At 34.8% G+C, this 10,803-nt stretch overlaps 1 protein-coding gene across 1 annotated transcript in view; it reads left to right on the plus strand.

Annotated features, from left to right (window-relative positions):
* The window catches only part of LOC108735761 (pumilio homolog 2), a 290,455-nt gene that overhangs the window by 271,723 nt on the left and 7,929 nt on the right, over positions 1-10,803 (plus strand). Inside the window, exons 11-12 of the mRNA XM_025978915.1 lie at positions 9,126-9,537; positions 9,710-10,130. Coding sequence (XP_025834700.1) covers positions 9,126-9,537; positions 9,710-10,130 — 833 coding nt within the window. The remainder of the gene's footprint in view (positions 1-9,125; positions 9,538-9,709; positions 10,131-10,803) is intronic.

The raw sequence follows: 10,803 nt of genomic DNA on the forward strand, positions 1-10,803 counted from the left end.
GTACAAGCCAACATGATCCCAACGAAAACGGAGGTGCCTGCACTCCTGGTAAAAATGTGAAAATTTTGGAACCAATTTCTGATTTTGAAATAAAAATTACTCTAAATAAAATTCACATTAGTGTAAAGTACTGAAATGTTCGTACAAGCCAACATGATCCCAACGAAAACGGAGGTGCCTGCACTCCTGGTAAAAATGTGAAAATTTTGGAACCAATTTCTGATTTTGAAATAAAAATTACTCTAAATAAAATTCACATTAGTGTAAAGTACTAAAATTTTCGTACAAGCCAACATGATCCCAACGAAAACGGGGGTCCCTGCACTTCCGGTAAAAATGTGAATATTTTGGAACCAATTTCTGATTTTGATATAAAAATTACTCTAAATAAAATTCACATTAGTGTAAAGTACTAAAATTTTCGTACAAGCCAACATGATCCCAACGAAAACGGGGGTCCCTGCACTTCCGGTAAAAATGTGAATATTTTGGAACCAATTTCTGATTTTGATATAAAAATTACTCTAAATACAATTCACATTAGTGTAAAATACTAAAATGTTCGTACAAGCCAACATGATCCCAACGAAAACGGAGGTGCCTGCACTCCTGGTAAAAATGTGAAAATTTATGTGAAAATTTCTGATTTTGAAATAAAAATTACCTTAAATAAAATTCACATTAGTGTAAAGTACTAAAATTTTCATACAAACCAACATGATCCCAACGAAAGTGGGAGTCCTTGCACTTTTGGCATGGCATGTTTTAATAATTATTTGAACTACAACAGACACAATATTGATGTTCTTATTTCTAGTTTATAATATCATCATTCGCTGGCCAAGTGTACACACTGTCGACACATCCTTACGGCTGTCGCGTGATACAGAAAGCTCTCGAGTCGATCCCGCCCGATCAGCAGCAGGAAATCGTCAAGGAATTGGACGGCCACGTCTTGAAATGCGTCAAGGATCAGAATGGAAACCACGTTGTACAAAAGTGTATCGAATGTGTTGATCCAACAGCGTTACAGGTACGTTTTTAAACTTATCATTCGCAGACTATATAAAAATATGAAAATTTTGGAACCAATTTCTGATTTTGAAATAAAAATTACTCTAAATAAAATTCACAGTAGTGTAAAGTACTAAAATTTTCGTANATGTATGGATGTCGCGTGATACAGAAAGCTCTCGAGTCGATCCCGCCCGATCAGCAGCAGGAAATCGTGAAGGAATTGGACGGCCACGTCTTGAAATGCGTCAAGGATCAGAATGGAAACCACGTTGTACAAAAATGTATCGAATGTGTTGATCCAACAGCGTTACAGGTACGTTTTTAAACTTATCATTCGCGGACCATACAACGGAAGAGATTTTGCCGTAAAAATGTGAATATTTTGGAACCAATTTCTGATTTTGATATAAAAATTACTCTAAATACAATTCACATTAGTGTAAAATACTAAAATTTTCGTACAAGCCAACATGATCCCAACGAAAACGGGGGTCCCTGCACTTCCGGTAAAAATGTGAATATTTTGGAACCAATTTCTGATTTTGATATAAAAATTACTCTAAGTACAATTCACATTAGTGTAAAGTACAAGCCAACATGATCCCAACGAAAACGGGAGTCCTTGCACTTCTAGTATGGCATGTTTTAATAATCATTGGAATATGAAATTGCGGTACTATATTTTAGTGGTTCGGTTAGTGTACGAACTACTTACAATATCAACACCGCTGTGTAACAACAGACACAATATTGATATTCTTATTTCTAGTTTATAATATCGTCATTCGCTGGCCAAGTGTACACACTGTCGACACATCCTTACGGCTGTCGCGTGATACAGCGCATCCTCGAGCATTGTACACCGGAACAGACCACTCCCATCCTGGCCGAACTTCACACGCACACCGACCAGCTGATACAGGACCAGTTTGGAAATTACGTTATACAGCACGTTCTAGGTACATAACTTGTACATCAATATTTCTCATCAATCGACAGTGAAATATTTTGTTGTTACAGAACACGGAAAGCAAGAAGACAAATCGCAGATCATCAATGCAGTCAGGGGAAAGGTGTTGCTCCTCAGTCAGCACAAGTTCGCCAGTAACGTAGTGGAGAAGTGCGTGACCCACGCAACCCGAGCCGAGAGGGCCCTCCTGATCGAGGAAGTGTGCGGATTCAATGACAAGTAAGTTTCTTCTCAATTTATTTGGAGTACAATAAAAAGCAAGTAGAACATTTGTTCCAAAAAGCAAAATAAAAAAAATCAAACGAGATGAGATATGATGCGATAGGCGTTTAGAGCAAGTTTCTGTTTGTTGATTGTTTGTTATTAGTTTTTTTTTTCGAACTTTGTACAGTGCGCTGCACGTAATGATGAAGGATCAGTACGCCAACTACGTGGTCCAAAAGATGATTGACGTGAGCGAGCCGACGCAGCGTAAGATCCTGATGCACAAGATCAGACCGCACTTGAACTCGCTGCGAAAGTACACTTACGGCAAACACATCATCGCCAAGTTGGAGAAATACTTCATGAAGGCATCGGGCTCGATGAGTTCCATAGGAAGCGAACTGGGACCCATTGGGCCCCCGACTAATTCAGTTCTTTAATTTTCTTACATACATTCTCTCGAGAGACCTTAACACTCTACACAATAACCAACAGCAAGAAAAAAACTACTAAAAAAATATAAATACAAGCAAACAGACAAAACGATGATGATGATGATATGAGATGATGATGATGGTTAATTAATAATTANACTACCACATCCCTACCATCAGGTAACATTTTTTCTATAATAATATGCGTATTATTATCATTGTTACTAATTTAATTACAATAATTAATTTCACTTTGATGGTTATGCATGTAAAAAAAGTTATGTACATTTTGCATAGCAGATGGACGGTAGGGTAAGACAAAAAAGCAAGTGGATTAGTATGTATGTGTAGAAATATACATACAGGGTGTCCCAAGCAAGCGGGTTTCTTCAATAACTGCTTTATAGTTGAAGATATCAAAAAACATTTTTTACAAAAGTGGGACCATATAAGTATCTTCATGTCCTAAAATTATTTTCGATTATACAGAGTGTCCCATTTTTCCTGGAGGCTGCCTAACTTCATTTTTTCAAATTGATTACCTCATTCTTTATTGCATTTTTGAATTCCTCGTTAAATTTAAGTAACATAACTTAATCATGTATTATGTCCAAAATGCATCAATTTCCACAAAACTCGCACTAAATCAATAAATAGGCGGTTGCAGTACTTTGCCCCATCTCCGAAACGAAAGCACAGGGGTGTGCTATTTTTACACATAGCTCATAGAAAAAATGGCCTACAATTCCACTATTAACGCAAACACTTTCCTTTCAAATTCATTCACTTGCAAAATAAATTGTTTCGAAGTGGTATAACTATATTTTTTTAAATGGAACGATATATTTTTTGTCAGCTCATAATGTGCAAAATTTTATTTCCTTTCGTCTAATATAAGGATAGCCTCTAGGAAAAATGGGACACTGTATAATCGAAAATAATTTTAGGACATGAAGATACTTATATTGTAGCACTTTTGGAAGAAACATTTTTTGACATCTTCAACTATAAAGCAGTTATTGAAGAGACGCCCTTGCTTGGGACACCCTGTATATATGTATCATATAATCATTTGTAGTAAATGTTTGGGTGTATATATTATTGTATGTATACGTTTGTAATTATGTAAATGATTCTCTTAATTATTCCGCAATGGTGGGTTTATCCACCGCTTACTACAATTATTAGGTGAATGCATGTGAAGACGTTTTATTTTTTGTTTCATAATGATATGTTGCAAGAGCTCATTTTTGATTTATGGCTCAATACAGATACCAATCTATTGGCCAGAAGCTTCCTAAAGAAATGAGATGAACGCTAAAAATAAAAAAAAATATTCTCTGTTGATAGTCAACAGAAAAAATCTGCTTGCCCAAATTGAAAAACTTATTAATTAAAACAACTTTTATTTTTGAAATTTATACCTAAATTGTTCTGAAATTTATTCTAACTGTAAAACTTTTTTTTTACTTCAACATAACTTCAATCGGCTAGGGAAGAGGTTAACTAGGTATAAAGAGGAAGTTATTTTTCACTCTAAAAATATTTTGAAAATTATGGGAAGCTATTCGTTTCACTCCAACTTTTCGACTTCAAAGTATATTTCTGAAACATTTACACTGTAATGTATTTTGAAGTATTATGGACGAAAAAAAAGTTATTTATGCGTTGTTTAAATTTTAAGGTTTTATTTAGTAAAATTTTCTTTTTTTTTGTGCTCTAGTCCTTGCGGCTTTTTTGTTAATTAAGCGAAGGTTAAAATGAAATTTAATTACACGGATTAACTAGAGAGAGATTTGGTTTTATCAAACTTTCTCTCGCCATAAACTTTATTTGGATTTTGTTTTACGTTCGTAATTTTAATAAAACGAAGCTGTTGGGCGCTTAAAAGTGATTAAAGCGATAATCTTTTGTAGACAATTACAATTGAAATGATTATTAAGTTTTGTGGCAAGGTCTCGGTGCATTATTTTGGCCATAAATAACGAAAGTAATGAATCTTCCAAACGAGCAATTGTGTTTTTATAGCTGCACATTTTAAAAATAAATAACTTGGAAGAGTGGATAATAAAAGTGAAGATTTAATTTTTGAAAAGCACTATTTTACGGTGCAAACAATAATTCAATTATTTATTGACCGTTCAAGGTTGACACAGTTTCACTTTAGATGAAATTTTTGTTGTTTCGACAGATTCCTTACAAAACACAAAATGACAAAAAGTGCAACCTGAGCAATTAACGTGGATTGCGGAGGTTTTGCAAGATAGTTGTTGCTGTCAAGTGCAATGTAATGGCAAATAGAAATTACGTATTTGTTTATGTTGCAAATGTCATCGATTAAAATTAAAGAAGTTTTATTGCCTGCCTGACGTTGTAATATGCGTTTATTGTAATGACCTTTCCGAAGTTTACGTGAATAAGTACCTTGCATATTTTGAGGACACGACGAGGAAAAGATTCAGACAAACGTGCGAAAACGTTTGGTTCGATTATGTTTCACTAAAACGTCATTTAACATTTAATTTTTACGCACTTTCGTTACATGAAATTAAGGATATATTATTTTAAAGTTTCGTACAATAAAAGTACTAGAAATGGATCTTTTTGGTGAACAGTGTTGTATGATTGTTAATCAATAAGTGGACTGTATAACACTTTTATTTTGTTTAAAAACAATTTATTCTTTCTTAAGTGAAACTAACCAAAAGTATAAATAAAAATACATGTAAGCTTTAGTTATGACATGCGTCTGTTGCTCTTCGTGGCTTCTGTGCAACAGCGGCGAGATCAAAAGGGGTTAGGAAAGGGCTCACTTTGTCGGCGACGTAACGTACAGGCCTGTTTGTACCCTCTCCAGAATTTATCACACATACATGCGAATAATAGATACAAACATGTGTAAAGTTTATTTTTATTTCAAAGAGATGAAGAATAAGAATGCAAATTTGTTCTTCGAGTCGAGACATCCAAGATTATTGTAGAAATGATTCCATAGCTAGTTTTTTCGTCACTAGTTGACCAATATTATTATATTTGGCTCAGATTTTGATTTATTCATGACCGACTTTGATGATGAAAAGTCGAAGAAATTTGTTTTTAGGGAAATTATAGGAAAATGAATGTGATATTCATATTCAACATACTCGAATGTTTAAAGTACATCAGTAATGGGTAACATTGACGCCCTCTGGCGTCCCATTGAAATATTGCTTTTAGAGACCCCCTCCCTGTATTAATTTGGACAAATTTGTATTAAAATGATTTTTGTTCTTTAGTGGTAGGATAGTAGAATCAATTGGGGATATCATATGTTATTCGTACACATTCTGAAAGAATAATTTTAAATCATATGCAGTAGAATCCGCTTATAATGACATCGAAGGGAAATGACAACCACATCATACTAAGCGCGCGTCATACAAAGTATAGTCTTAGAAAATAAACACCTTTCTATTTTGGTTAGTTATTTAGTTTGATAGAGAGAAAAACCACAAATTGTATATATTTATTAACAGAAAAAGAAAAAAAAACGATGAACTGAAGGGTCAGAAAAATGAGCGAAAATGTTATTATTAATCATTTGGGTCATTATAGCCGGATATGATTTCTTGAGAATCAGTTTTAATAAACGATATGCCATTTTAAACGGAATCATTATATCCGAACTTCCATATAGAGAATTTAATATAAAAACCAAACTTAACACTGCAATTACTTCGTATTAAGCGGTTGGTCAATATAGGCGGAGTCATAATAAACGAATTCCACTGTACTTTTTCTGGCCAAAACGGACAACCAAGAAAATTAACAACCCCGCTCTATTTACTAGAAATTTACACGCCGGAATTTGTAAAATAATTCAATCTGATGAATTTTGGAAAGATTTTAGAAATAATCTCTGACATTAATGAACTCCATAATAGAATAAAATACATAATTGTTAAAGAAAATTTATAATTACCTATTTTTTTATTTTAAAGGAAATTAAAAAGCAGACATAATTATAACAGTAGTTATTGACTTGTACAATTTGTAAGTTGTAACCATTAGAATGATGAACTTTATGACAAAGTAATATTCTTGTGTCAATTTTTTATGAGGTGACATAAAAACTTGATGCGTATAGTTATGACTTACGGATATCAGTTTGACTTCTTAAATTGCACCAACCTTTTTAGTAACTACATTAAAATTGGTACAGAACTATTGAATTATAGTTAAGTTCGATACTCTGATAACCACATTGTACGAACTGTACAAATTCTGCACGTAACATCTTTTACAATAATTATTTTTTACTTTTTAGTTCATTTGATGATAACAAAAGATACTTTTCAAAAAAATAATATTCAATTGTATGCATTTTAGTTCCGTCTGTTGTATAAACGGCATATTTATAAAAAGGACTTTTAAATAAAATAGGTTACACTAAAACTTTTTTCGGAAAACTACTCGACACGTTACCTATTGTGAAATCCCTAAAGCGGATCATTATACTATGCCTACCTATCTAGTTCTCATTTCAATTCGCAGTTCAGTAGGAAAAATTCCATCTAACAAATGTTAATTGCTACCTACCTAATTAAAAAAGTGAAAATTAAACATTATTATACGTGCATGCAAAGTTTTAAATTTTCGAATAATAGGAACTAACTCAAAATTGATTTGCAACGTTTGTATCAGAGAGACAACAATGCAAATAATTTCGACTTGCAATTTGAAACTTCGACTTCAAGTTGTATAATGAGTTACCTGTCAGTACAAAAACATACGCTTTTACGGCCAAAATCCATGGTAGAACTATGATTCAGGCTGAAGGACCGTGGTCTAAATAAAATGTTAGGTATACAAGTTTCGTTGGAAACTGTGACTGATATTTTCAACATCCACATTGTCAATGCAGTGCCACTGAAAATGTCAGCCGCAATCGCCAACAAAACGTCTGCACCTAACAGTTCATTTAAATTACAGTCCGAATCATAATTTTACGTTGTTTTGCGATTCAAATTGCCTATTAGGTTAGAATTGGGTTAGATTAGGTTTAGTTCAATCGTATAAACAAAGAAGTACACGACTACGACATCAACAGTCACTTCGTTCGTGTTGTCTTTACCTCCCCTAAAGTTATAATCCCCTAATCTAATTGAACTTAAAGCTTTCATTCGATTGGTTATTGCAATCAAAAGGGTACAGTAGGTAAAGGCAACACGAACGAAATAACTGCTGATGTACTCTTGTCCTTTCTTAAAATTGCCTTAGGTTAAGTTGAGATTGAGTTAGGTTACGATTCAATAAGCATTTAACGTTACAGGTTGAAATTTCGCGTTACAACTTGAATTTTGGGGTTGCATGTCAAAATTTTCCTAATTACATGTCGAAATTTCAAAAAAAGTGTTGGACCGGTCTATACGCTTTCGTAATTTTTGCAATATTCAATTATCGACCTATAACTTGGCGAATATTTTCATGATATAAATTTAGAGTTACAATTCGAAATTTGGGGTTGCATGTCAAAATTTTCCTAATTATAAGTCGAAATTTCAAAAAAACTGTTGGACCGTTCTATACGCTTTCGTAATTTTTGCAATATTCAATTATTATAACTTGGGGAATATTTTCATGATATAAATTTCGAGTTACAATTCGAAATTTGGGGTTGCATGTCAAAATTTTCCTAATTACAAGTCGAAATTTCAAAAAAACTGTTGGACTGTTGTACGCTTTCGTAATTTTTGCAATATGCAATTATAAACTTATAACTTGGGGAATATTTTCATGATAAAAACGAAATACATATGTTACACACATTACGTGTGAATTGTTTCCTTTGTTTCGTCGAAAGTAAAATGATGAATGGAGAGTGTTGAAAGATTCTGTTTGCAGTGCGGTCAAATTCGTACGAAAACAAGAGAAAAGTATAGATACATCCGTAGTAGTACTCGAACTCGACCGTTTATATTTATTTTCTTTTTTCCTTCTCGGTTTAATTACGATACTCGATCATTTAATAAATAGTATGAGTTAAAAATAAGGAGAAGCATCCGAGAGTTTGACGGCCTTCGATGTCCTTGAATATGTATTACGCGGTAGGTGATATCATCTTTGGCCGTGTCCCACGATCAAACGCTTCTTACAACTTTCATTCTTCAGCCTATTAGATCATCGATCACGCCAGCCGTCAAATTAGAGTAATTGCATTGCCTGTGAGTTAATTATCCCGATATTCGTTCTTCATAATTTAATTAACCGAGGCAGAAGTAATGAGCACCCGCAACGTTTTTTATTTTGTTTTTTTTTTCTGAGAAACAGTAGGGGAGAGACAATTTGTTGTTAAATTATTTGACCTTATCTTTTTCATATCGTTCATTTTTTCGTATAATTCACATTTCTCTGGTTTTTGCAGTCTTACTATTCTTAAAGTTTTAGGTGAACAATTTCCTTTTTATTTTATTTATTTATTTATTGCTTCAATTTTAAGTTTTTGTATTTTATTTGTTTAGGTTTGGGACTGAATACTTCGACAACGGGTCGTCGCGACTCGTTCGATCGGAACACATCGGCATTTTCGCCGTCCCTTGATTACCGACCGAAATGGCCGGCGTCCTACGGTTTAGGCAGCAGTCCCAGTCCCCTGACGGGCAGTCTAACGCCTCCACCCACCGCACCCCTTCAGCTGGGCGGTCTCGTGAACTCGCGAGTACTCTCGGCGGCTCCGGGTGCCGAGGCCAAATACAGGAACTCGATCGCAACAGGACTCACCGCGAATGCCATGTTCGGCTCGACGAACTCGCTCTTCACCAAGATGAATTCTTCGCTGACGGCGGTGAGCAGTTCGTTAGACAAGGGACCACAGGGACGGTCGAGACTGCTCGAAGACTTTAGAAACAATCGTTTCCCCAATTTGCAGCTAAGGTTAGTGTTAGGGTTACTCAAGTGGGTCTGAATGGATACTGGGAAATGATCTATTTTTCGGTGTCACCTGTGTGGGTTCTAAATGCGTATATTAAGGGTTACCGTCATGTCTTCTGTTTGCTTCTGATCATATTTTTGGACATTCTTTATTTGTTTGTATTTTTTACTTTAGAGATCTGGCAAATCATATAGTCGAGTTCTCTCAAGACCAACACGGTTCTCGCTTCATACAGCAGAAGTTGGAACGGGCCACGGCGGCTGAGAAGCAGATGGTCTTCAACGAGATCCTTTCGGCGGCTTACAACTTAATGACCGACGTTTTTGGCAACTACGTGATTCAGAAATTTTTCGAGTTCGGTACTGTGGAACAGAAGACGACGTTGGCACAGAAAGTCAGAGGCCACGTGCTGCCGCTCGCATTGCAGATGTATGGATGTCGCGTGATACAGAAAGCTCTCGAGTCGATCCCGCCCGATCAGCAGCAGGAAATCGTGAAGGAATTGGACGGCCACGTCTTGAAATGCGTCAAGGATCAGAATGGAAACCACGTTGTACAAAAATGTATCGAATGTGTTGATCCAACAGCGTTACAGGTACGTTTTTAAACTTATCATTCGCGGACCATACAACGGAAGAGATTTTGCCGTAAAAATGTGAATATTTTGGAACCAATTTCTGATTTTGATATAAAAATTACTCTAAATAAAATTCACAGTAGTGTAAAGTACTAAAATTTTCGTACAAGCCAGCATGATCCCAACGAAAACGGGGGTCCCTGCACTTCTGGTAAAAATGTGAAAATTTTGGAACCAATTTCTGATTTTGAAATAAAAATTACTCTAAATAAAATTCACATTAGTGTAAAGTACTAAAATTTTCGTACAAGCCAACATGATCCCAACGAAAACGGGGGTCCCTGCACTTCCGGTAAAAATGTGAATATTTTGGAACCAATTTCTGATTTTGATATAAAAATTACTCTAAGTACAATTCACAGTAGTGTAAAGTACTAAAATTTTCGTACAAGCCAGCATGATCCCAACGAAAACGGGGGTCCCTGCACTTCTGGTAAAAATGTGAAAATTTTGGAACCAATTTCTGATTTTGAAATAAAAATTACTCTAAATAAAATTCACATTAGTGTAAAGTACTAAAATTTTCGTACAAGCCAACATGATCCCAACGAAAACGGGGGTCCCTGCACTTCCGGTAAAAATGTGAATATTTTGGAACCAATTTCTGATTTTGATATAAAAATTACTCTAA

This window comes from Agrilus planipennis, unplaced genomic scaffold (assembly GCF_000699045.2).
Source record: "Agrilus planipennis isolate EAB-ADULT unplaced genomic scaffold, Apla_2.0 scaffold138, whole genome shotgun sequence".
NCBI lineage: Eukaryota > Metazoa > Arthropoda > Insecta > Coleoptera > Buprestidae > Agrilus > Agrilus planipennis.